This window comes from Sugiyamaella lignohabitans, chromosome A (assembly GCF_001640025.1).
Source record: "Sugiyamaella lignohabitans strain CBS 10342 chromosome A, complete sequence".
Classification (NCBI taxonomy): Eukaryota; Fungi; Ascomycota; class Dipodascomycetes; order Dipodascales; family Trichomonascaceae; genus Sugiyamaella; species Sugiyamaella lignohabitans.
The window spans coordinates 3,607,575-3,633,817 of record NC_031672.1 but is presented as its reverse complement, the minus strand read 5'-3'; the positions used below and the strand labels follow the sequence as shown (position 1 = coordinate 3,633,817).

The window sequence follows — 26,243 nt, the reverse complement described above, 5'->3', positions numbered from 1 at the left end:
GCCACGGGGTCTGGGGCAGAGCCCCAGCCGCCGGAGGCATGTCCCACCACAGGAAGTGAGTTAAAAATGTGTATTAGGTACAGAAATGAGAAATAGATTAGGCGGATTTCTTAGCGACGCCGAGAATGCCAGGCAGGGGCTCGGAACCGATGCTGAAAAGGACGCTGATGGCCCAGTAGAGCGCCAGGAGAATGCCAAGGCCTGTCCAGAAGAACAGCTGGAACTCGATGCTGACGTCTTTCTTTTGGCACGCAGAGCCGCCCCAGTTGGTGGTCTTCTTCTTCGAAGCGTCGTAGCTGGGTTTACAGGCACACACAAAAGTGCCGTAGTTAGTTGACACGCATGATCCGTGGCCCGAACAGCTGTTGGTCGACTGCTCGCACTTTTCCAGGGTCTTGAATCCGTTGGCGGCAAACGTCGCACGAACGTCTCCTTTACTGTTAGGAGCAGGACTGACGGGCAAGTCACGACGGTCAAGGGGAAGTCTCACCTCGGCTTGGTCGTCTTCCGACACAATATGGTTACTGTTTTTGTTGTGGTGTTTAGAGTGACTTTTTTTGTTGTATTCAGTCTTGTCAGAGTCCTTATTATGGTGCTTCTTTCCATGGTGTTTGTTACCGTGATGTTTCTTGCCTTGGTGCTTCGATTCGTGGTCCTGGTCCTCGTTATCGTCGGAACTGCTACACGAAGCTCCAGGAGGAACAATCACCGCCACTCTGTAACCAACGTGCGCATTAGAGATGAGTTCGTGAAGAGCGTCTTCAATTGTTTGAACTGAATCTTCATAAGAGTCCTTGCAGTCCTTTGCTAACGAGGTCAGGTGAATGAATGCTCTATCGTCTTTGTCAACGAGATTGCTGACTGCCAAACGGAGATCCTGAGCTTCATCCTGAACAGCTCGGACATGCTCGTCAGACTCATCTCTGCCAATATGAACGGAACGCATTCTATTCCAGTCGATAGTCTTTCTACCAGTTATGAAATATGATCCCTCAGCCACCAGATGCTTAGCTTGGTTATACAGGTCCTCGGCAGCTTTAGCCCACTTCTCAACCAATTCCGGGAAAAAGCCATCATGAGCATGTTCCCAGTCAATAGTAAATGCGGGAGATGCACCTAGAAATTCTTTTCTTCTGTTTTCTGGTAAATTCTCGACCATGACTACAACTGGTTGTTGAGGTTGTCCTTTAGACAGCAGCCCCTGGTGAGTGTGATACTTGGATCGAATATTTTCAATCAAGTAAGCGTCGTTAAGATCCTTGATAGTTTCGGCATCGTCGACACCAGCAAAGTCTGCCAGAACCAATTGAGTCTGATCCATGTTCATAACCAATGGCTTCTGCTGGTCATGATGGACCTTGTCTGAGCCACCATTGAAAATGTACACCGATCCCGAGTTGCAATCAGCATCGCCCTTTACAGACGATGCCATCACAACTGCAGAGGCCAGTCCACTAGTATAGAAATTGGTCAGCTTCATTCTCAAAAAACAAGACCCACCGCTCACCGACTGTCGACTCTACTAATATTCAACCGACGTTGTCGTGCCTGCAATGCCTCGATTCTCCAATAGTTGTCCGAACACATGCCTAGCCCTAACCACGTTGACAAGCCGCGCACGCCTCTCCCGCCGCAATCTCTAATACCACCTGAACCACCCCCTGAAAACACCCCAAACCAACGCCAACCCGTCGCCCGACTCGAGCGTAGCGAGAGGAGCAGCGGGGTCTGGGGCGCAGCCCCAGCCGCCGGAGGCATGTCTCTGGTGCCCCCACGGCTTTGTCTGGCGGCTGGGGCTCCGCCCCAGACCCCACCGCTCCTCTCGCTACGCTCGAGTCGGGCGTCGGGTGTCGGTTAGGCAGGTATTTTTTTAGTTGGTATTAGGATGGCGGGTGGGGGGACGAGATGAGGGGAATTGAGGGGTGTTTCGTGAGGGGTGACGCCGGTATCGCTCGTTTGTCATGCACTGTGGACGCTATCGCTGCTTAATGGCCCACATTCTCGCATGATGGCGGTGGTGTAAGCGATGTTGTAAAACCTAATTCGGGTTTTTTCTGTTCAGTTCGGACTCTTGCTTGTTTGAAATCCGGGAACTATAAAGTGGTATACGCATTGTCTGCACATCACTGCCAGTACCGGCTCCTGCACTGATAAGACTAGAATCTTAAAAATGGGATCTGCTGATAAGCCGTTACCGGTCGCTAATTCAATTTTTCAACCCCATTTTTTTTATGGTGGAATTCTGTTTGTATCTATTTTCACTGATTTGCAATCTATGATCAGGATACGTCGTTTGTTGACTGGTTGTGCCCGATACAAGTGTCTATCGAACGGTCCTAGATTGAACCATATTTCAGAGCTAATTTCCTTATCAGCTGCAGGCAAGCACGGCACTGCCAGTTTCGGCGACGTACAGCCAACGGGCATCCCCCGTTAGTTCTACACTGAAGAGATCGAGAGTTTACGCTATGTAGATAGGAAAAGTCTATTTCCAAATCTTAACTAAAATGTATAACGATTCAATGCTACCTGTTTCTATAGCCACAATACGAAAAAACGTGGATACTTTTTATATTTTTTAATATCGAGATTTTCGTAAAGCAGATTATCTGTTTACCAGTGAAGGTAACGGATTTGAGTTTTTGGTGAGCCCTATTTGTCTAATATTGATCCAATTTGATGTGTTGTCAGTATTTTACAAGGCAGGATATTACGCGATATCCTGCTAAGATCTACCAAGATGGCTACCGTTTTCAACCAGGTTCTTATCAGTGATCATACCACACCACCATGAAACCTGCCCCCTAAACCCTGCTTCACTATATCATTTCTTTCTCTCCTTAACACTAATTTGCTTATTTCCATTGGATGGAGATACATGCTCTAGTTTGCCCAAAACTTAATATAAATATAAAAGTACCTTTTTCCTGATATATTATAGCTTCCTAATCTGTAGTGTCAATTTTTTTTGACAATTAATAAATCGCTAGTCAAACAGCGACCACATTTATTCTCATAAATCGACCGTTCCATAATGGGTGTTGCTGACCCCGAACTCGAAGTAAAGAACTCGTCTGTGTCCCCTGAGAGGGACGTCGAAACCGGCGATGTCATTATGGTGGAAGGACCATTGACACATGGTCTTGATCGTCGATTAACCTCGAGACATATCTGGATGATTTCCATTGGTTCTGCCATTGGTGAGGGTCTTTGGCTTGGTTCTGGTGGTTCTCTTCATTCTGGTGGTCCCGCGTCTCTTTGGATCGGTTTCTGGATTGCCGCTTCTATTGGATGGGCTTTAAATCAGTCCATTGGTGAGTTGGCTGTTCTGTATCCTGTTCCTTCTGCATTCCCACAATGGACCAGAGGTCTCGTTGATCCCGCTGCTGCTTTTATGATGGGTTGGACTTATTGGTTTTCTTATATGATCACCATTCCTAATGAACTTGCCGGTCTGGTCACTGTCCTAGCATACTGGGATGATAGTATCAGTCCAGCTGTGTGGATTTCTGTCTTTTTGGTTGTTTTGATCCTTATCAACGTTTTCGCAGTTAACGTTTTTGCTGAAGCTGAGACTGTTATGTCTTTTCTTAAATTCAGTTGGATTATTATCGTTGTTGTTTGCTCCATTGTTATTTCCGCTGGCGGAGGTCCAACTCATAAAAGCACTGGTTTTCATTATTGGAGGGAAAAGCCCTTCATCAATGGTTTCAAGGGTTTCTTGAGTGTCATGCCCAACTGTATTTTCGCTTTGACAGGAATTGAACTTTCTGGTGTCGTTGCTGCCGAGGCTAGAAATCCCAAAGCTTCTATTCCAAAGAGTGTTCAATCCATCTGGCTTCGTCTTGGTTTCTTTTATATTTTGGGTTCGTTCATGGTTACTATTACCACAAACCCCAACGATCCAAACTTGTTTGGCTCTGGTTCTTCTGCCTCTCCATTCGTTATTGCCTTCAAAAGTGCTGGTCTTCCTGGCTTGGCTCAAATGCAAAATGTTATCATTCTCATCTCTGTTTTGAGTTCCGGTAATGCTGCCATGTACTGTTCTGGTCGTCTACTTCTTGGTTTGGCTGAACTCGATATGGCCCCTAAGCTTTTCAAGAAATGTGATAGTCAGGGTAGACCCTGGCCTGGTTTTATTCTTACCACTATCATAGGTGGTGGTCTTGCTTACTTGAATGTTGATAATAAGGGCTCCACTGTTTTCGGTTGGTTTTCTAATCTGACCTCTCTCTGTGCTTTGGTTGTCTGGGGTTTGATCTTTTTGTCTTCTCTTAGAATGCGTATTGCCTGGAAATACAACGGTAGAAGCCTTTCGGAACTGCCCTGGAAATCTAGCAGTATGCCTTACGCTGCCTACTGGGGTCTATTCTGGTGTCTTATCCTAATCGTCGTTGAATTTTACCTTGCTGTCTGGCCACTTGGAGCTAAGTCTACTGCCAGAACCTTTTTTGCCAATTATGTTTCTGTTGTTCTTATGATCGTTGTATACATTGGGGCCAAGATCTACTACAGAGGTCCATTGTGGATTCACAGACAAAATATTGACCTTGATAAGAAAAGATTTATCTATACTGAAGAACACGATCTCCCTGAGCCTGATGCATACCAAGAGATTTGGACCATGATCAAAGGAAAAATCAAGAAAGATCAGTAACCCTCTTTGTTTTGTGTTTCTGTATAATTTTAACTAAATATATGTATGTCGCTACTATTAGTATAAAATTGTGTGACTAATAGTAATAGCTAATTATTTGCAAAATCCAAACGTTCCAAAATCATTTATAATCTAGAAATTTCATTTCATACGTAGGTGTGATCCAGCTACCTAGACACATTCCCATCCTAGGGAGTCCACAGTGAGATTATAGATTATGCAGTGAAAAGTCAAGACCAGGCTACGAAGTTCGGGCCCACACCAGATTCCAGGTTATGACGTTCGCGACCAATGCTATGGTTGCAGCAGACAGTGTTAAGCAAGATATGAGACGGTGCGCTTAACCAATCATATCTGTATATGTGACATAGCCAACTCCACGAGTATGGGTTTCATATGATCTTCTATTATTTTTATAGCAAGGCCTGATTCTATATCACTTAGCTATTTGTTTAAAAAAAATACGGCTCAGCGTCTTACTGAGACGCTGGATTAAAATCTTTTTGCTAGAAAATAATACTGAAGATGAAATATTGTCCAATTCAAGCTGGATAGTGCCAGATATCCTCTTTATCACAACTATTTTGCTCTGGGATAAAAATTATCTTGATATAAAGTTTGAGACATGAAAATAAGTTGTGGGAATTTCTTTTCATATTGCAATGTAATGTCGATGCATACAATGCAAGTTTGAAGACTAGTTTCATGCATGCAATGATAACTCTGAATCTCACAACTTGAGTGTACAAGAAGTAATTGGCAAATTTGAGGGGCGTTGTAAAGCCTCTATTTTGGAGTCCTAACTAAATTAAGCTAAGATTAAAGATGGTTAATTTTGTTTGACACGAAGTATTGGTACTAGTCCGTTAAGTCAATTTTATTGTTTATGCAGAGTAATATATATGGGGCAGAGGTGTTTTTCCAGCTGTCGCGTTGATGGTTGGTAATTGAATTTTTAAAAAAACATTTAGTCTTAACAATTTTATTACCAGTTAAATGGTCTCAAAATAACTTATTCTGACAGAATAGACCTCCGTATTTACTGAGCTAAAAAATCATAATTATGCAAATTGAATTGCGACATATGGACACAAGATCTCGGTATTATTCAATATCCAGGCTTTTGCAATTTACAGGTCCCTTCCAATCCCATATAGTCTAAGAAGGCACAAACAGCTTTGTTATAGTAATCTATAATTATGTTTCTCTTTATAAAACATTTCTTTCATAATTAAGTCAATCCAAGGCATGTACACGATCATTCTTTCTTGATCTATTTTGACGTGGTTTCACCACTACTTTAAAAACATCTCACCCATTGTAGTGCTCACCTGAGGCTTTCCAGCTCTAGTCCTTTTATCCACCCCTACTTCATTGCTAGCAATAAACCTGGATAACCACCTCTTCAACGTTTGCATTGAAACCAGGAAATAATTCCAAGCGTACATACGTCTCTTCACTCTCTCAGTATCGTCGACATACTCACCACTTTCCCATTCCAATCTTCTATTCATAATCCCATAGTAAACGTATATATCTTCCCATTTGGAGATGTATGATAATTTACTATCACTCAAGAACCCGTACAAAGCTTGAGAAAGAGCAAATCCTTGATCAAGTCTTTGTAAATCTTCTATATCCAACTTGTTTACATATGACAATAAAGTAGCAGGTAGTTTCATTTTATTCCGGTAGTATGCCAGTTTTTCAGACACTCTGGACACCTCATTACAAAATGTGACAATATGCGTAAAATAAAATATCATCATAGGAGCTCGGGCTGGCATTGAACATTTCGTAAATCTAGTTTGTATCGACACACTCAGTTGGCTAGCAAAAACAAAGGCATCAGCGGCATTGTCAAGCTTTTGTTTGCTTTTTCCCGAAATACTCAAAACTTGTGAGCGGAAGTTGGCTCGCAGTGATTGCTCCAGAGTCGCTTCATCATTATATGCCTGGATCTTTTCCGTCTCATGTGGCACAGGAGCATTTTTGTGAGCCAAACTAGTGAGAGGAGTGACTCTTTTGTCTTGAAAAGTCACTTTCGACATTTATCCTAATGCCATACTGTGAGTCTTTTGGACCACCTCATATAATAATTCGCTTCATAATTGCTGTTCATTATTCACCATGATCTTGGACCCTGTCGATCAACTTGCCAATTATGCACTGTCTAGTTATGCTCATCAAATAGTGCAATGCAAAAGACCCGGTTCACAGAATAACGGAAGTTTGCGCATTCTACGGAAAATTCCGACGACTCCACTGGATTCAAGGTTTGGTTCCATGATTTTATTCCGCCATCAGATGTGCGGAAGACTGGGCAATTTACCTCGGTGATCCAGAAGCTGAGGCTCACGTGCAGTCTTTATATTCACATCATAGACAACCTCTTCACCATCTGGATGGTAGAAATTTTAGACCATAAGATGACAAAGCTTAAAGAAAATGCAAAATCAAGTCTCTCATATCCACCTGATACCCAAAAATTAAAAATTACTCATTGGCGGATAGCTGTCCTGCTCATGCGGCCAGCCGAAAAAGCTCCGCTCCGAAGTCGGAAAACAGCGGAACCCCACATGCACGTAATTGTTTAGCCGATCCCCACATTTGTTCCTAAGCGGGCTAATATTTAACCAGCCTAAGACCTCATCTGTTGAAAATATAAGGTACCCCTGGTTTGAAATATTGATCCAAACACCTACATTATACACGGTGAGAACAAATGGGTGTTCTACTTCGACGACCAGTGGTAGCATCTGCTACGGCAGTGAATAGAATCGTTTCGTCTCCCAGGTTTTCCCTGGCGCTACGTAACCAATTTCAATTCAGAAATTCATCTTCCACCCCAACCAAAGTAGTCGCGTCTCCTGAAGAAGCCCTCGAAGATGTAAAATCTAATATTACTCTTCTTTGCGGAGGATTTGGCCTTTCGGGAGTGCCTGATACACTGATCAATGCCCTTGAACAGAAGTCGGAAGTGCAAAATATCACAGCTGTTTCTAACAATGCTGGTGTGGATGGATCGGGTCTTAGTAAACTTCTAGTAAGCGGACAAATCACAAAAATGATCGCATCTTATATTGGTGGAAATAAAACCTTTGAGTCGTTATATCTCAGTGGTAAGATCTCTCTTGAACTCACTCCTCAAGGAACTATCGCCGAAAGGTGTCGTGCTGGAGGTGCTGGTGTACCTGCATTTTATACTGCTACTGGTGTGGGAACCTGGGTTGAACAGGGCAAACTGCCTGTTAGATACGGGTCTGATGGATCTGTTATTGAAACCAGTGAACCTCGTGAGACGAGAGTTTTTGAAGACGGTCGTAAATATTTACTTGAGAGAGCCATTGTTGGTGATGTCGCTTTTGTCAAGGCTTACAAGGCTGATACATTCGGTAACTGTTATTTCCGTGGTTCAGCTCGTAACTTTAATTCCGTCATGGGCCGTGCTGGTAAGGTAACTATTGTAGAAGCTGAACACATTGTCCAACCAGGTGAAATCGCCGCTGAAGACGTCCACCTTCCTGCTATCTATGTTTCCAAGGTCATTCAATCCACAACTCCCAAGATGATCGAAATTTACAAGAACAGTGTTCCTGCCGATCAAGTCAAGGAATCGACTCCTTCAGACCTTCCTCCTGGGAAGGCTGAGGCTGCTGCCAAAAGAGAGAAGATTGTTCGTAGAGCTGCTCAAGAGTTCAAGAGTAACGGTTATGCCAATTTGGGAATTGGAATGCCTACTCTAGCTCCTGGTTACTTGCCTGAAGGCTTCCATGTTACTTTGCAATCTGAAAACGGTATTCTTGGTCTCGGTCCCTATCCATTGAAGGGCGAAGAAGATCCTGATTTGATTAACGCTGGTAAAGAAACTGTTACTCTAATTGATGGTGCTTCATTGTTCGGTTCAGAAGAGTCGTTTGCAATGATCAGATCTGGCCGTGTCGACCTTACCATCCTTGGAGCTATGCAAGTGTCAGAATTTGGTGACCTTGCTAACTGGGCTCTTCCAGGTATGGTTAAAGGAATGGGTGGTGCCATGGATTTGGTTGCTAACCCTGCCAAGACCAGGGTCGTTGTCGTCACCGAGCATGTTGATAAGAAGGGTCGCTCGAAGATTGTCAAGGAATGCAGTTTCCCACTTACTGGTAAGGGCTGTGTTTCACGTATCATTACCGACTTGGCTGTTTTCGATGCTCATCCCACTGAGGGTCTTACTCTTATCGAAGTCTTCCCCGGTATCACTGTAGAAGAAGTGACACAAAAGACCGAGGCTCCATTCAAGGTCAGTGACAATTTGAAGACCGTTCAAACCTAAACAGCATGTTTTGTATATACTACAATAGAAGTAGCGACATATATTAAATCATAATTGAATTTCAGCAAGTCTTCAGCAGGCGTATCCCATCAAGCAATGTACTCTGCTACAGGCTAATGAAAACAATCTTGCTGGCAATTTGCTGTCCCTGTTCAAATGCTACCAACGACTACCCAGCTATATTTCCAATCTAGAATTTCTGGGCATAAAAGAATATCTGAATTGTCTTCAATAATTATTTATGGCAGATGCCGACAACATGGTACTTTCCTTTTGATTTATAGAGCAGGAGTAACCCGTCCAGAACTCCTGCGAAGCAGGAGCCACGAGGACTGGGGTGGAGCCCCAGCCGCCGGAGGCAGTCTCGCTCCCACTACTTACCAACGAGGCGAGCCTCCAAGAATATCAATGCAAATTTGGTGAGAATATATGGAGGCACTTTGTGGGTGCATGCAAACCCCGCACCGCACCTCGACTGAGTAAAACCAGGGGAAGTGCCCCTCTAACGCAAATCCGATTGTGAACGTACCAATGTAGACTAGACAGATCTCCGCCTTTATATTTTTATTTTATTTTTTTAATGTTTTACCCGTCGGCCGGAGAACTTATTCAACTGATAATGTCTATCAACGAGAAATTATGGTAGGACCTTACGAAAGTGCTTCGTGTCAGGTGTCGCGCAATAAAGTTGAATCTTAACCTAATGAAACAAGTAAAACAGCCGCCGGCATATTATTCTAAGAAACCCAAACAGGTTATTTTCAATAGTTCACCACTTATATTTTTTTTTGATGTCTAGTTACTATCACCAAATACTATCCCAATGGTGCAGTACGGGCACTTGGTATGCTGAGCACTTCGACGGGATCTGTAATGCCGAAGCCGAGTAGTCTACCGAGACTCTTTTCTCAAATTTTAGGACTGGTTAGATATAATGCACCCCAACGACCCGTTAAGTGGGGCAGTCGACAGAGCCAAGCGAGCTGGGCCTGTAAACAACCAGATTCGATTAGATCATATTGATATGTAAACTATGTCTCAGTGCGATAATTTAGTTCCCCGTATGATGTCCACTCACAGCCTAGACTTGAAACCAAACTTGTCACGTTATACTAAATTCAAAGTGACAAAGGACAAGCAGATCCATATAAATGTTTGCTAGTAGTAGATCCGTTTTTTTTATTTTTTTAGGAGTATCGTTGATATTTGCATCGGATCTCCGCTAGATTGGGTGATGCGGAAGCTAGTCTCCCAAAACTTCTACGTCCCCAACCAGTTTCGTGAATAGTCACAACAATAGTGTAAAAACTTAACAGCACCTGTGTCGAAAGTGTAAATTCGAAGTTCGATAACTGATGCCAGCCAAACAAATCGCCAATCATAAACTATAAATCTGATAACTTGTGTATTTCTCGTTTACCCCACAGTAAATGGCGCTATTCCTTACTCAACAAATTGGCCCCCGCATTCAATTCTACTAAGATCGTCATACAGCACGCAGATCGGATAATCAAACGCATGGTTATCACTGGAATTAGACTTCGATTGATCCGAAGTGATTCAAAATATTTCCATATACTCAAAGGTATCCGCAGCTCAAATTATGCAGAAACCACCACCAGTTTAATGGGCACGTAACTCTTACTGGGTAACATATTTGGCATTTTTCCGTTCTGGTTTCCGTATTGGATCCATTGTTTGAGTTTTGTTTGACACAAGTTTCACTCTCACTTCCACTTGTTGTTCATGGTATTTTGGTAGTCTGTGGACAATCGATTTACCTTTCTTTCACGCCAGTTATTCATATATTTGGGTGGTGTTATCAGTTTGTGAATCTTTATTGTATTGATCAATTTATCAGTATACAGGCTCTTTATCAGAATATCTTGCCTGGATAAAACTACTGTGATTGTTTAGCTGTTTGTTTACAATTCGGAAATCTGTTTCTGGTTGTCGGTTTATTGGCGAGTTCTACCCGAATAAGTTCAGTTCCACAGATTTCAAATAATGACTGTCGAGGATAGAACAATTAAGATAGCCGTTATTGGCGGTGGAATAGTTGGAACTAGACATGCCAAGCTGATTTCCCAGCACCCCAATGTCGAACTATCTGGCCTAGTAGAGCCCTCGCCAACTGGAATAAGAGTGGCGGCTGGATTACACACAAAGCATTATTTTTCTTTAGCTGAATTGTTTGAATCAGGCATTCCAGATGCTGCCATAGTTGCTTCGCCGACCCAAGTCACAGACTCTATAGCTCGAAAGCTAATAGCACAGGGTGTTCACATGCTAGTAGAAAATACCTTGAGTACAAAAGTAAAGTCAGCTGAAGAGATTGCAAATGTGGCCGATAAAAAAGGAGTATCGCTATTAATGGGACATCATCGCCGATTTCATCCCTCTATTGTAGCAGCTAAGAAGGCAATTGATAGTGGTGAGCTCGGAATAATTACGGCAATTTCTGGTTCGTGGACGTTGCGGAAACCAATGGATTATCTCGACTCTGTGTTTCCATCTGAGGATTGGGAAAATGATAAAAGACTATCTAGACAATTATACCTGAACTTGGTTCACGATATTGATATTCTACAGTATTTAATTGGACCTATAGTCAGGGTTTACGCCCAAAAATTCCCATCAATTAATGCATTTGGAGCACAATCGGGTTCTGCCCAGCAGGCATCAGTCACATTATTATTCAACTGTGGCGCAATTGGCACATTCATGCTTTCTGATTTCGATTCGAGTCGTGATAGTAGCACTTTTGGGTCTAGTCATCTAGCAGCACACTCTCCTCAGTTACCATCTACAGAAGAAGCTTCGAGTGCTTACTATATATTTGGAACCACTGCGTCACTTAGCATCCCTGAAATGGCTCGATACTCATTTGAAGATTCTGGAATTGGCTGGACAAGCAAAATGAAAGTAGACACTTTGCTTGTTGAAAGCGGACTGTCTTACGACTTACAACTAGACCACTTTATCAATGTTCTTAGAGGACAAGAAAAACCTAATTGTAGTGGTAAAGAAAGTGTCATGACGCTGAAAGTAGCCACTGCAGTGCAAGAGAGCCTGAAGGATGGTGACCCAATAGATATAGAATAGTGCATTTTCTTCAATACTGCCGTCAAATCACCGGGGTGCCCGCTGTACAGACTTTAAGAAATAACGTGTCAAGCACAGGCGTCCATTCGCGAGCAAAGTGAGATGGCTCCTGTACCTGAGGCAGAATCCCAGACCCAGACGTATAGTTCCATAGTATATATTGTTTTTTTTGTTTTTTTTCTGATTTATTTATTTTTACAAGTTGTTAACATAAATTAAGTACACGTTACAAAGCCACGAGCAATCGTTTAGAGCCTGTGTTCTGGTCGTTTGATACTTGCATTCCTGTAAGCTTCCCAGCCTTTTCTTCCCTCTTCAAAAGCATCATAGGAAAACATATAATCTCTTTGCTCGGGGTCAGCCCATTTGTTAGGATTGCCAACACCTCCAGCCTTGAACAGACGGTCTCGTTCTTCTTGCAATGGTCCATCGTGAAGATGGAATACCTTGGCTCCCATATGCGTTGAACCCTTAACAAAGACTGTTGTTCTCGACTTGCGGATATTCTCATAAACTTCTAGTAAGTCGTGGAGCTGGGACTTGTGTTCCATATGTGATAGAAGCTCACTCAAACAAGCGGCATCTTCAACAGCTTGTGCAGCACCTTGAGCAAGATAGGGAAGTGTAGCGTGACAAGAATCTCCTAACAGAGCAAAGTTGGCAGTCTTGTGAACCCACGACTCTAGCTCGCGCGAGTTTTGTAATCTCCATTTGGATGTCGACTCAACCAAAGAAATCAACGACTGGAAACGCCAATCCCACCCTTTGAAGAGCTCTCGAAGCTCATTTGTATCAGCAGCTTGAATATTGACATCCTTGGGTAAATTATCTGGAGATAAAACGACAACATTGCAGTACTTGCCCTCATGAAGAAGATACACCACACAGTGCATATCTGGACCAATCCAGAAATTCAAATTTGGCTGCATCAAGAACTCGAGTTCTGGAACATTTTTCATATCTTCTGTTTTAATAAGCATGCGATAAGCCAAATCTCCAGTGTTGTATGCAAGATCTTTTTTACCCAGAAACTGGCTTCGAGTCTCAGATCTAAGACCATCAGCACCCAGGATAAGATCCGCTTTGTAAACGTTGCCTTTGGCTGTATTGACAGCATTATTTGCAAAATCAACCTTGTCAACACGCTCACCCAATAAAATAGTGACCTTCTCAGCTCTACATGCATCTACCAACACCCTGTGGAAGTCGGCACGATGAGCGTGCCAATATGGGCTGCCATATTGCTCAGACATAGCAGGATTCAAATCCTGTGTTGATAGAACTTTGCCATCTTTGTATGATCGGAGAAAAATGCCACCTGGTAACATGGAATCACGCTCCATAGCTTCCCGTAAACCCCATTTGATTAAAATACGAGTTGAGTTGGGTGGAACTTGAATGCCAGCTCCAACTTCAGAGAGAACCTCCGCTTGCTCTAGAACTGTGACAGAATGTCCAGTTTTGGCCAGACCTACAGCGGCAGCTAGACCACCAAGTCCAGCGCCCACAATAAGAACCGAAAGCTTTACGTTACTTGTATTCGTTTGTACCATTTCTACAAAACTTGTGTTGTGATTAAATCATATTCTAAACTGATTCCGTTCTGGACCTGCATATATATATTGGCATGGACTCGGGCGAGGAATTAGCCGTTTAAGTGGATCGCGCATAAAGTTATACCCCGTTCACAGGGGAATTTCTCATGCTAGGCAACAAACAAAATGGACAAGTCATAACCACATGCTGTGTTTGGGCTGCATTTGGCGGCCCCCAAACTTTGAAACGATAACGGCCAAAGTTAACCCGTCCTCCAACATTGGTGTAAACAGTAGGTAGGGGGGGTCTGTGTGTGTAGATATGGACATATGGGGGTCATAATTGTCCCGTTTTGGGAAGATCTTTGCAGTTACCCCACAGATTAAAGTGCATCCTATAGCATCAGCCTCACGATTCCCCTAAATTGTCGGTTAAATCTTTACAACTAGGATAAAAGATTAGCTCAAATGAGATATCATTTATCCATGCAAAGAATGGGACGGGGGAAATGGGCGGGAAAGCAAATGCCCATACGACGGACCCGGTTGCTATTCTAAACCATGATATGCTATTTTCTCGGTCATGGGCATAGTTTCCGATGACTGAGGTTCTGCACTAAACCCCCTCGTTCCGACATTTCGGGAGGTTGGTTGCGGGGGCCATATTTTTCAACCGCGGAGCCGTAGGAGAGCTCAGCTGCCAGGCTGAGCCCCGGGATATCACAAAATTTGATGTCAGATAAGCAAGTTGAAGTTGAGAAACGGTTTCTCGATTTGTCGTATCACGTCGGGTATGGATTTGGGAGGAGATGCGACAATTTCACTAGCCCTCAATAGTCGGTAGTAAGGAACGTAATCTATAGTAAGGAACGTGGAATTGAGAATAAATATCTTATATTCTAATAAATACGTTACGTTTATAGTATGTACTCTAATCCAAATCTGCTACGGGAAGGCCGTCTACAATAGTTGCATTGACATTGATCTTAGCCAAAGCTTTCTTCGAGTTTTTGACAAACAGCTCCTTCGCCTCTTCATTGGTGACCAGAACGAAATCTTTATGTATATACCAATCACCAACCTTGACACCGTACTTGGCTGCGAATTCTGGATCCTCAATTTTCTTAAGCTCAATCAGCAACTCAGACTTAACCCCGAACACAGCATCGCTGGTTTCATATTCATCTCCCTTAACGTATAGGGCAGTGATCAATTCATCATATCCTTCTTTCTTAATCTTGAAATGAATGTGAGCTGGTCTATAAGGGTGGCGGTTAAGTAGTTTTAACAGCTTTCCTACTGGACCATCATGGGGGATTGGATAAGATACTGGACGGATTCCCTTAACCCAGAAATCCCCATTCTTATCACTGTGAACTATGCCTCGACAATCTGGTCCGTCTCGGTCCTCGTATTGTGTATCATAATGACCCGTCTCATCAGTCTCCCAAATATCAATTGATCCACCTTCAATAGGACGTCCATTAGTATCTTTCAAGGTGCACTCGAAAACACACATCTCACCCTTTCCTTCAGAGGCAATGGCAGCACCATTCTCAAACTCATGTGCGTGTGCGTGGAAGGGTCCAAGAAGGGTACCAATTGTGGCATTTGGCGGTTTAGGATGGCTGATTCCATCAACTAGAACGGATAATCCAAGAATATCTGACAATAGGATGAACTCCTGTCTCTCATCAGAACAGATCTTGCCAACCTGAGTCAAAAACATGATTGCTGCCATCCATTCATCTGTAGTGAGTCTCGTCTCTCTAGCAAAGTCATGAAGATGGGTCACAAGACGATGCATTAAAAATTGGAGACGGGCATCTCCAGACTGAGAATTAATGATATTTGTATTCTCAGTGATAGTTTCATCAGTCATATTCATGATGGGTGGTAATTTTTTAGAGGCTGTCATGGTTGCAGGAATATCTGATTGTATGGTTTCTTGATAAATTGTCAAACGTCACTCAAAAAGCTTCCTGGTCTTAAGGGTTTGTAATTACTAACTTTTGATAGTTGTCTTGGAACCGTATTTATAAGTAGACTTCATCCCGGAAGATCTATCAAGAGAGTGTAATCAACAAATATTAGTGTGCGAATCAACTTCGGGTGAATACTTTACCTGCAGGTTCCCCACAGGAGGCATATGCCGGGCCAATGCATTAGCATGATCGCTTCAACAACTGGAATATTTATCCACAAAGTCGGATCGGCAGACGCATCTTCCTTCCGAACTTCCAGAGGCCACACTTTTGGTCCAATGCAGTCCATCACTGCGTTTCCCCAGATTTTCCTCCTGCCGATATTTGACTTAATTTGACTCCTTATTGATTCACTGTATAAAAGTTTAAACGCGGTATTTTGAGTTAATTTTTTCTTAGCCTGCGAACTATTTTATTCAAATGGGGTAAATAAAAAGCAGTTCTAGAATTTATCCACTCTATAGTCTATAGTCGTACTGCCTAAGTTTACACTTGCCAGCCTGTGAATCTGCTTTTACAAAATCAAGGGCCTGAAGGGCTAAGATGTAGATTGTGATCTTAGAGTTAAACGTTGGAGCATCAACGAGGACAAGCGAGTGTAGCTAAGTTGGCGATGGGTGGTCTCCGATCACCGACTATTTCAATGGTAAAAATAAATAAAATATTATATACAAGCACTATAGCCTTATAATATGACAGCGACATGTAAATCATGGCGAGGCAATTGTCGCTGCTGCCTGACGTAGAAAGGGAAGGGGTGCTTTCTTACCGGTTAATGCCTCAAAAGACGCTGCCGACATTTCAGTAAGAACCTCTGTACCTCGGATTGCTTTCCACCCCTTCATAACTCTCGCCTCCACTTGCTCAATAAATTTAGTCGACTTGGTTTGATAGAGGATCTGTGTGTGTTAGCAGCTATCATTATCAGGGGACAAAGGTATAAAACCCCGCCCGACTAAGTAGTTTCGTATCATCAAGAATACTTACCTCTAGACCCAAACCACCATTAGGATTTGAAAGCCAACTTTCAGGGAGTTCATAATTGTGAGCAGGAGTACAGTTGATGATTATTGTAGGTGGTGTTATATCATTAGGCCACTCATCTGTTAAAGCATCAATAATTCCCATCGAAGTTGTAGGATTCGGGCCATCAGACTCATTTTCAAAAGTTAAAGAACCAAAATTCTTTGGCCGCGTTGTATCCGGTTTCAGAAGACTGTCTCTGCGAGTTATGTATCTCATTGACCATACCGTTGTACTAGCCAGGTCTATTTTAGAGCTTCCCAAAGCCCCATCAGCAGATAATTTGGCGTATTGACCCTCGAAATGCGCCACTAATCTCTCAGCATTGGCTCTGGTACGATTGCATACCAGTATATTACGCACACCAAGACAAGTGAGTGCAAATACTGCCGACCGTGCACTTCCTCCTCCCCCAATAACAACAGCCGTTGTCGCAGGAGTAATAGCACTTCTAGTACTCAAATTCTTGAAAATGCATTTAAGCATTCCTTTCCATTCTGTATTTTCACCGTGCAGAGCAATAGGGTGGAACGAATTTGGATCTCGAATGGAAACCACAATATTACAAGCACCGATAAGCCTGGCATGGGTCGAGACTGTGGTCAACTTGTTTATAATGGACACCTTGAATGGCCATCCAATAACGGCTCCACCAAATTCTGGGTCTGAAAATATCTCTGGAACTTCCTCTAGACTATTAATCTTCCTAGTATGATACTCATGGGGTAGTCCTATAAGTTCCGCTGCTTTTCGATAAGTGTAGTCTACCTTCGCTGACAACAATTCTTGACCCAGACGGTAAAAATTTTGTTTGGGAAGAACAAATAAACTGTATAAGCTTCGATTTGCCTCTTGCAATGTAAGTATATCACCTTGTTTGTTGGCAAATTCACCGAGCCATGGATTTTTGTCGGACAAGCCGTAAAAGCTGTCCGGATGTGAGTAAAGAGCTGGATGTTCCACAGGGGCTAATATGGCATTGAGACATCTTGACATCTTACCAAGTGGCCCATTGTTGTATGCTATGATAGGTTTGTTGTAGTTGCTACTCACCTCTTGAAGAGCAGATAGTAAGGTAAAGTTGTCCTTTATAGTTAACGCGTAGCTTGTAATTCGCATAATATCACAACCAAGATTAAAACCTAGAGAAAGCTGTTTGGAGAGCTTATTAGATTCCCATACACTGGTGGTGGCGCAGCCAATTAGTTTTGTTACTTTTTTCTTTGACACAAGAGCTTGAATAACCCGCTCTGGCAGCAGCTCAAGCCATACTGTTAGATAGTCGATATTTAGTCGCAGTCCAAAAAACAACAGCTCGATATATAGCTCAATCCAGAAATCTGGATTGCCGTTCGTATTGATATCGAGCGATTCCGGTTTGCTGGTGAATATCGACTTGGAGAAGTTGTAGACGATTGGTAACTCTGATAGTCGCCGGATATAAGCCACTTGTTCTGCTATATAGGTCAAAACACCTTGGCTGTTTTTCTTAGTTAATGCTGAAAGTGCCATTAGATCAACCCGTATTTCCAAAGCATCGACGCCAATCGAAATTTCTTCTAGATCGATGCGTGCAAATGGAATATCGAAAAAAGGTAATAATAACGAGCGGGAGTACACCTGCAAGTTATTTCGCTTAGAAACCAAGGGGTTCCAAGTGGATGCTGTTGTAAGATGGGGAAGTGAGGGCGAGGTAGAAGTTGGACTGGGCGGTCTAGATGCAGATGCCTTCTCTGAAGAATGTAAATCCAAACTGGCACTGGTGTATATATGATCAAGAAAGGCCAAGAAGTCACGTTCAAGCTTTTTCAAGCCCAAAGGTATCAACGGAGAACCTCGAACAAGAGCATGGGGTGCTGATGTCATGGTAGACCCACTGGATAAAGTAGCATGCTCATCTTTGGGACTTGCGGTAACAGAGATCGGAGTGGCCACTCGACTATTGTTGACTCCATCGATATCATCAATAGTGAGGTACCTTAATCCTAGATTAACAAATTCAAAAGTAGAACACAATCGATATAGAGGAGCATTATCAGTAGCCATCCGTAGTAAACGATCATGATCTTCATGAGGTTTAAGATACTCGCTCACCTCATCCAAACTCCTGGTGATGTAAATAATGGGCATTCGCGTGATATGTCTCATAAGAACAGTACGGGTAGGCTCCACCACCGAAGCACTGGATGTAGCGATGACACAATTGGTAGGATTGCGAGCTAAGATAGACTCGAGTAGTTCAGCTTCTTTGTTGAATAGCTCTTGAGCCCCATATTTAGCACGAAACGCTTCCACAGAAATACCTGCCAGAGTTTCAAAGGTGGTTATCAGATCAACAAATCGCCGTTTCAATGCCATAGCAGCTATAACAGCCAAGGTCGACTTGCCAGCGCCACGGCTCCCTACGAGGAGTATCGTTGCATCCTTGGAATAATTGAGGGTGAATCCCATCGATTTTAACCACCAGAGATTGTCATTGGAATCATTTTGGGCCATGATGGGAAACTTGCTGGCTAGCAGAATGGCCAATCCCTGATTGACGAAGGTTTTCAGCTGATAAAAAGATTGGCGAGCTAACCAGTGCTACAAAATACAGGCCGTAATGGAACAAGAACAGAGTAAGCCAGACAAATACTGAACAAACCCTGGCTAATGGTTACAGTCACTGATTCTACTAAAAGAGTTAGTTTTGGTAAAGTCTGTGCAAGTGAAGTGGGGAAGTCAAGAACAACTAACATACGAATAAGCGAGAATGTGACCCAAATTTGAGGTGCAAAGTGACGTGAGAGCGATGGGAGTGCGATGTGCACAGTGAGTGATAAGCAGCGCCGAATTTTTGAAACACAAATCTGGGTATACCTCACAGCTAACAACAAACAGAAAATAAGATTTACAACCACTTGAAGTACGGTATCGAATCCAGTGATTTCGAATGACAATGTGTATCCTTCAAACTATTGATAACAGATGCTGGCAGATCGATAAGAGTCTGTTATAGCGAAGCAAGATGAGATGTTTTTGGGTGGCCCACTATTTCGTCATTGGTCTAGATCTCCGGCATCCATTTCCGACATGCGATCGTACGGGTCAGGTCATAGTGCTTGATAGCCTTAGCCTGCCTCGCGGCAAAAGTATCTTCCGCATAATGCGTGAAGGGTACGGGTAGATCAGGCGCACGGACCACGGAAAAATATCCACTAGTGTATTACCTTAGATTTTTACCTTTTTATAAACATGGATTCAATTTAGTATACAGACTAGTAACGAACATCTGTGATATTGTTTATATCTTCCTATCTGATTACCATAGAGAGTTATTCTTATCAACTGGTGTCGAGTATGTTTCAAGTACAGTTACCGAGGGATTGACCGCTTTATCAGAAACCAGACGTGCCGTATGTCACGCGATACGCACCGGATCGAAGAAGGAAAATCCGCAAAATTCAATTCCGTTCGGCATGGCAAACCGAACCACTGCATATTCACTACTCCGCCCACTTTTTTATCAGGCAGCAGCCAACTGAGACCGTTGTCTCGAACATACAGGAACGGCGTACAGTTTCATAGGTTGAAGTGGGGAACTGCGGCTCTACAACCACAGTTTTATCTTTCTAGCTCCCTGCTCTCGGAACATTGGTCCGAATCCTGTTTTTCATGACTTAAATTCACAAGAAGTTTCTCAGGTTCTGGACTGAACTAAAATGGAAACCAGAAAGAGATTTCTGGACCGTTCGGGACTGAGTTTTCGAAGGCGTACGCCCCCACCGGAACGGCTTTGTAGCCGCGGGGCGGCATTTTACCCCCCACCAACTACAACTCTAGGGAGATCAAGCTCGGTCAATAGATTCCCAATAGATTCCCTTGCGGTCAATCCTTTACCCGTGCAGTACACTATCTAGTATCTCGATTTACAGTTGTAAAGCAAGTGTTGTGTAAAACTTCATCCGACGGGTCAGTATTTGGGTTGAATCAGATCAGTTGCCCAGGATATTTGTGATAATTGGAGGCAAGTCGACTTGTGAAGAATGCAAAAATGGTCGAATCAGCTGACTTATTAGGCGATGAAGGTGTTATTAAGGTTGAGTCCGAGTCTCAGCCTGCCAAGAGACATCGAGTCAGTCGAGCGTGTTTGCAATGTCGTAATCGGAAAATAAAATGTAATGGACAAGAACCCACGTGTGGTTCTTGTGCGACGTCGGGCACAAAATGTGAATATAGTGAATCCAAGAAAAGAGGTTTGCCCTCGGGCTACCTCCAACAGTTAGAAGGGTATGTCAAGCGAATAGAGCAAATGCTAGGGGCATATATCATCAGCAATAGTCATGGCGAACAGGAGTTATATACTGTATTAGATGGTTTGGCTGAAGTCGAAGATATGAATAATAGGTCCAAGGACGAGATGGATCGAGCATGGCAGAATTCAGGTGTCTGTAAGCGTTTGAAAGAGAGTGTAGCAAACTCCGATGGTGATTCTGCCAGAAGTGAACATAGAAGACGACTCTCTATAACGCAGAGCAAGGCAGGTTCAATCGCCTTGTCAGGAGGTGTTGCTGTCCAAACCCCTTCAAATAGTAGTCCCGGAGCTGCTGCCAAAAGGAAACTTAATGAAAATACTCCAGACGATGTTCATCATGGTCTAGGCAATAATGGGGATGACCGTTCTGGCGCAGAGGGTATGTTTCGTCCCAAACAAGATACGAACTCGGCAGTATCAGACGGGCACATTTCTGATGGCAGTCGTTTTCTATTTCTTGGAGCCAGTAGTGGCATGTCTCCGGATTTTAAACCTATCCTAAGAGCTCGGCCTTATATTCAGTCAGCCTCATCGTTATTGCTGATGGGATCGAATAATCTAATGAAATCAGGACTAGATTCAATGGCATTGACTGATCGAATCTCGTTGCTAGATACTTACTTTTCATATGTTCATTCCTGGCTGCCAATGGTAAACAAGGTCGACCTGATTAGAGTGGCATATTCCATGGAGTCGTTTTCAGGGTCTGATAGAGAAATGTTGCTATGGGCGACACTGGAATTTGCTTCCCATATTTCTCGTAAGACGCGAGATCTGAATCCTTTTAGAATCCAAATACAGCGATTTATCTCTGAATCGGCTCTAGGACCAGGATCTTTGGAAAGAGTACAGGCATTATTACTAATAGCATTGATATTTTTCTCTAAAGGCTATTGGGATAGTAGCTGGACTACTATTGGACTGGCTGTACGAGTTGCTTACGAGCAAGGGTTTCATGCGTTTAATACCTCCTCTTCAGTGTTCTCGAAAAGAACCTGGTATGCCTGTTGTATTATAGATACTTTAATAGCGGCTCGATTGGGACGTCCTCCACATACATCAGATAATGATTTCGAATTAGATCCAATCGAAGAAGATGGCTGGGAAGAATGGGAATTATGGAAGCCAATCCAAAGTCCGTACGCTTCGCTGACTGCAAATTTGATGGGTATGGATGCCAACTCTGGAAAGCCAGCAAACTCAATTTTCCGGTCTAGAAATGAATCTTGGTCTGCAGCGCCCGCTCGAAGCTTATCGATATTTAATGCACTGTTGCCATTAGTAAGGTTGTTGAACAATGTAATTAGCCAGCTCAACCAGCCCTCTTTCGCTGTAAGACCACGCGTTCAGAGGTCTCTGTTTTACAATGATATTACGGCAAAGCTACAACTATGGGGTCGAAACTTGCCAGAGCATTGTTCACTGGCTGATCTCAGCGTGAAAGCATCAGAACCCATTGCACCTCACAAAATCAATCTTTATTTAACATTTATAGCGACTGCTTCTCTTTTCTACACAACAGATGAGTTTGCAACGACTAGCTCCAACTTTTTTGTTCCTCAGGATACACTACCAACAATCAGCTCGCAGCTATTACTAAATTTTGGTATGTCATTTCCACCCAGTCATGCTTCTCCATTTTTTGAATACTTTTCATCTATCCCTTTACTATTGGCAATCAAGACAAACTCGATTCGACAAGTTACATATCCTGGAAGCACCCCTAGTACGGTCCAGAAGATTATTCCTCTAGCGTTTTTGGAAGAGAGCTGGCCTGGCGTAACATCTCTCAGCTTGCAGTACTTCACAAAGGAGAGATTCGCCATTCTTGACGAATCTGCCATTTATGATAAGAAAATGTCGCAGAGTTCCATGCACGGATTGACAAATGCGCTACAAGCATTTGCAGCTGCTGCCAGCTTAGAGGCTGGTCTAGGTACAACTGGCCCGGTAAGTAAGAACCTTACAGTTATTGGTTTCATTTTTACTAACAAAATCAGCAGTCCAAAATCGAATCTGCCTTTGCTCCCAATGAGCAGCAGCCAATGTCATCTGTCTCTAACTTAAGGCCTGGGTCAGCCATGGCTGCTGCTGCATCCTTTCCAGACGACAGGAATTTGGACTGGGAGCATCTCAAGAGCCTTGATCTATTTGGAAATAACTCACGGTAAGTATATCTTAACAGTGGATGTCCCTGGCGTAATCTTCCCAACTATCTATTTCTTATATTATATATTACATGGACATGAGCTAACAACTTCTAGATTGGGCGAGAAAAATGGCTCCAACGATAATATGGAAGACATGTCAGTTCCAGAATTCTTGCATAACTTGGGATTCTTAGATAGATCTGGCTAATTATTTATATGATTTATGATGCATCATAATAATGATAAATTTATAATGCAATTCTATAGCTTACACCAAAAAGAGCGACGAAACTGCCACTTGCCAGGGGGAAGTTTCAATCCCTGAAACTTGGGATCACTGGAATATATAATTGTTTTGAAATAGAATATACGGATAGATAAATTCCGGTACTCCGCACAGGGTGTCGGTTAAACGTTTTCACGCGGCCGATTGTTCCATACATCTGCATGCTGGCTTAAGCTAAACCCGGCTAAGCTGCGGATCATGGTAAGCTCTCATCCGTCTGCAGCAACCCTGTCCCTGAGCATCCAATATAATAATACGACCGAAGACAGTCGATTTGATTATTATTCATACTATATCTGTTGAGAATTACTCTACAGTGAAATTATAATCCTTTTATCTACTGTGAATGAGATTGCGGTTAGTAAAGAGATTACCAATATTATCATCTAGAAGCCCTCAAATTAGATACTTTCACTTCACAATGACTACAGGTACTGATAAGCCAGGCCCCGGTGCTGAGCCCACTAGATTTGGTCTTGAAGCTCAAATCAAGAGAAATCCCCATGGAGATTTCGGAAAAGTACAAAGAGAGAGACCCCCTTTTGAAAAGGATGTCCAATTCCACTATCACCAGACTGTTGACGTCGATTGGAAGGTTGGATCCGGAGCAACGGACGATGAGTGGAAAACCCACAAGAAGATTGAGTTAGATCCTTATGGTCCTGACCGTAATCCTGTAGACAACTACAAGATGCTTATTTCTGCCGTCACTCCAAGACCGATTGGCTTTGTTTCCACAGTTTCTAAAGATGGTGTGCGCAATCTGGCTCCATTTTCATACTTTACAATGGTGAATCATGACCCTCCAATTTTCTGTCTTGGTTTCAGCAAGGGAACCGGTGCTCCAAAGGACACAGCTGCTAACATTCTGGAAACTAAAGAGCTCACAATCAACATTATCTCTGAATGGTTTGTTGAAGCTGCCAACTACTGTAGTACCAATGCCCCAACTGATGTTGATGAGTGGAAGCTTTCGGGCCTAACTCCATTAGCATCTTCTAAGGTCAAGCCTGAGCATGTGGCCGAATCTGCCTTTTCTGTTGAAGCAAAGCTTATCCACTCCCATGAATGGACTTCTAAGGTCACCGGAAACCCTTCCGGAACTTTGGTTTTGGTTGAAGGTGTCAATTTCCACGTTCGTGAGGATGTCATCAACGAACAACGTAATATCATTGATCCTGTTAAGCTCCAATCCGTCTCTAGATTGGGTGGTATTACCTATGGCCGTACTACTAGTGGGTATGAATTGCTTCGTCCGGATTTCGATTCTGAGTCAAAGAAACCTGAATTTGAGGAGGCCCTTAGTAAATAGAGTTAATAGACTGTTTTTATTGTAGTATTTTAATAGATTTGATATCGCGGTATTCGAAAGCAGAGAGACTGCAAAAAGATATGGTCCTTCTTGTCTAATTCCACATATATTTTAAAGTAATGCACTTCTAAGGTTAGACCACATTGTCTATGCTATGTATATATTTGTTATATCTTTTAAATTTATTCACGGGACAGGAGAGCAGCATAGCCCTGACCAGTCGACATGCACATTGAGAGGACACCAAGCTCTCCATCAAGGCTGTGAAGGTCATTATTAAGAGTTGCGACCAAACGTCCACCAGTAGCTCCAAGAGGATGACCCAGAGCGATGGCACCACCATTTGGATTCACCTTATCAGAATCAAGGCCAAGCTCCTTTACACAGTAAACCGACTGACTGGCGAATGCTTCGTTGATCTCCCACACATCGATATCAGACGATACAAGACCAACACGTTCCAGAAGCTTGGGGATAGCAGCTGCTGGTCCAATTCCCATTAAAGCAGAGGGAACACCAGCTGCCTTGGATGCAATAAATCTTGCTACCGGTCTGAGACCAAGTTCGTGTGCTTTAGCTCGCGTCATAAGAAGAACTGCGGAAGCACCGTCGGATATTTGCGATGAATTGCCTGCTGTGGTGGTACCAGTCTCTGAGAAAACAGGCTTTAAAGTAGCCAATTTATCGAGCGAAATAGTGGCTCGAATACCGTCATCTTTAGAAACAGTGACTGTATTGGGCGACTCAACGCCGTTTTCATCTACAAATCTAGCTTCCACAGGAACAATCTCCTTTGCAAAATGACCGCTTTCAGTGGCCCTGGCAGCTCGAGTATGACTGAGATATGCGAAATGGTCCTGCTCTTCACGTGTAATGCCATACTTTTCTGCCACGTTCTCAGAGGTAATTCCCATAGGCATGAGAACATTCTTAGCTTCATCAGAAGCAGATGCTTTAAGAGACTCGGATATTCTGGTGGGAATTCCTCTATGAGGGAAATAATCAAAAGTCATAGACTCTACGCCAGCAGCAATACCAATGTCAATATCTCCTGAACGAATTGACGAAGCAATATATGACATTGCTTGAGCAGATGAACCACATTGTCTATTAATGGTATTTGTGGTAGTAGAAATAGGAAAACCAACACTTTTTACAGCGAGGGCACTGGCCTTGTGGCCTCCTAGAGTCTGTAATACTGCACCAACCAGTACGTCATCTACCAGGTTCTTATCTATGCCAGATTTTTTCACTGTAGCAGACAGTACTTTACTTAGCAATTCTTCTGGGTAAACATCCTTGAGTCCACCCTTTTTAGCCCTAGTAATAGGAGTTCTTAATGCAGATACTATAACAATATCACTGGGACTTTTCTCCAAGATGGAGCGAACTGCTGATTTGGCGGCCATGATTTATGATCCCCTTTCAGTTAGAGTATGATACACTTGGGACTGATCCAACAGCAATACCCCGTCGAGAAATAAAGAACACAATAGTTATATATCCAAGTAAATGATTTGTATTGCACACGGAACTGACTTATTCGATTCGATTCCCTACTCTCCACACGAGAACTGAGCG

General features: G+C 43.0%; 11 protein-coding genes across 11 annotated transcripts; 5 read left to right on the top strand and 6 right to left on the bottom strand.

The window, feature by feature from the left end:
* Positions 1-97: 97 nt before the first annotated feature.
* Positions 98-1,480, bottom strand: AWJ20_1150 (uncharacterized protein; the record flags this gene model as incomplete). The annotated part of the gene is made up of 1 exon (XM_018878002.1): positions 98-1,480. The coding sequence occupies one exon, from the start codon at positions 1,478-1,480 to the stop codon at positions 98-100; it is 1,383 nt and encodes a 460-aa protein (XP_018735349.1).
* Positions 1,481-3,034: 1,554 nt separating this feature from the next.
* On the top strand, positions 3,035-4,657 carry GAP1 (amino acid permease GAP1; the record flags this gene model as incomplete). Its single annotated transcript, XM_018878000.1, has 1 exon — positions 3,035-4,657. The coding sequence occupies one exon, from the start codon at positions 3,035-3,037 to the stop codon at positions 4,655-4,657; it is 1,623 nt and encodes a 540-aa protein (XP_018735348.1).
* A 2,725-nt stretch (positions 4,658-7,382) lies between these two features.
* AWJ20_1147 (uncharacterized protein) lies at positions 7,383-8,972 on the top strand (the record flags this gene model as incomplete). Its single annotated transcript, XM_018877998.1, has 1 exon — positions 7,383-8,972. One exon carries the CDS (start codon positions 7,383-7,385, stop codon positions 8,970-8,972), a length of 1,590 nt encoding a protein of 529 aa, XP_018735346.1.
* AWJ20_1148 (uncharacterized protein) lies at positions 8,474-8,827 on the bottom strand (the record flags this gene model as incomplete). Its single annotated transcript, XM_018877999.1, has 1 exon — positions 8,474-8,827. One exon carries the CDS (start codon positions 8,825-8,827, stop codon positions 8,474-8,476), a length of 354 nt encoding a protein of 117 aa, XP_018735347.1.
* A 2,007-nt stretch (positions 8,973-10,979) lies between the features above and the next one.
* Positions 10,980-12,077, top strand: AWJ20_1146 (uncharacterized protein; the record flags this gene model as incomplete). The annotated part of the gene is made up of 1 exon (XM_018877997.1): positions 10,980-12,077. One exon carries the CDS (start codon positions 10,980-10,982, stop codon positions 12,075-12,077), a length of 1,098 nt encoding a protein of 365 aa, XP_018735345.1.
* A 248-nt stretch (positions 12,078-12,325) lies between these two features.
* On the bottom strand, positions 12,326-13,630 carry AWJ20_1145 (uncharacterized protein; the record flags this gene model as incomplete). Its single annotated transcript, XM_018877996.1, has 1 exon — positions 12,326-13,630. One exon carries the CDS (start codon positions 13,628-13,630, stop codon positions 12,326-12,328), a length of 1,305 nt encoding a protein of 434 aa, XP_018735344.1.
* A 913-nt stretch (positions 13,631-14,543) lies between these two features.
* On the bottom strand, positions 14,544-15,530 carry AWJ20_1144 (uncharacterized protein; the record flags this gene model as incomplete). Its single annotated transcript, XM_018877995.1, has 1 exon — positions 14,544-15,530. One exon carries the CDS (start codon positions 15,528-15,530, stop codon positions 14,544-14,546), a length of 987 nt encoding a protein of 328 aa, XP_018735343.1.
* A 991-nt stretch (positions 15,531-16,521) lies between these two features.
* Positions 16,522-19,116, bottom strand: ARO1 (pentafunctional protein ARO1p; the record flags this gene model as incomplete). Its single annotated transcript, XM_018877994.1, has 1 exon — positions 16,522-19,116. One exon carries the CDS (start codon positions 19,114-19,116, stop codon positions 16,522-16,524), a length of 2,595 nt encoding a protein of 864 aa, XP_018735342.1.
* Positions 19,117-20,653: 1,537 nt separating this feature from the next.
* Positions 20,654-22,981, top strand: AWJ20_1142 (uncharacterized protein; the record flags this gene model as incomplete). The annotated part of the gene is made up of 1 exon (XM_018877993.1): positions 20,654-22,981. The coding sequence occupies one exon, from the start codon at positions 20,654-20,656 to the stop codon at positions 22,979-22,981; it is 2,328 nt and encodes a 775-aa protein (XP_018735341.1).
* Positions 22,982-23,771: 790 nt separating this feature from the next.
* On the top strand, positions 23,772-24,662 carry AWJ20_1141 (uncharacterized protein; the record flags this gene model as incomplete). Its single annotated transcript, XM_018877992.1, has 1 exon — positions 23,772-24,662. The coding sequence occupies one exon, from the start codon at positions 23,772-23,774 to the stop codon at positions 24,660-24,662; it is 891 nt and encodes a 296-aa protein (XP_018735340.1).
* Positions 24,663-24,844: 182 nt separating this feature from the next.
* Positions 24,845-26,071, bottom strand: POT1 (acetyl-CoA C-acyltransferase; the record flags this gene model as incomplete). Its single annotated transcript, XM_018877991.1, has 1 exon — positions 24,845-26,071. The coding sequence occupies one exon, from the start codon at positions 26,069-26,071 to the stop codon at positions 24,845-24,847; it is 1,227 nt and encodes a 408-aa protein (XP_018735339.1).
* Positions 26,072-26,243: the final 172 nt, after the last annotated feature.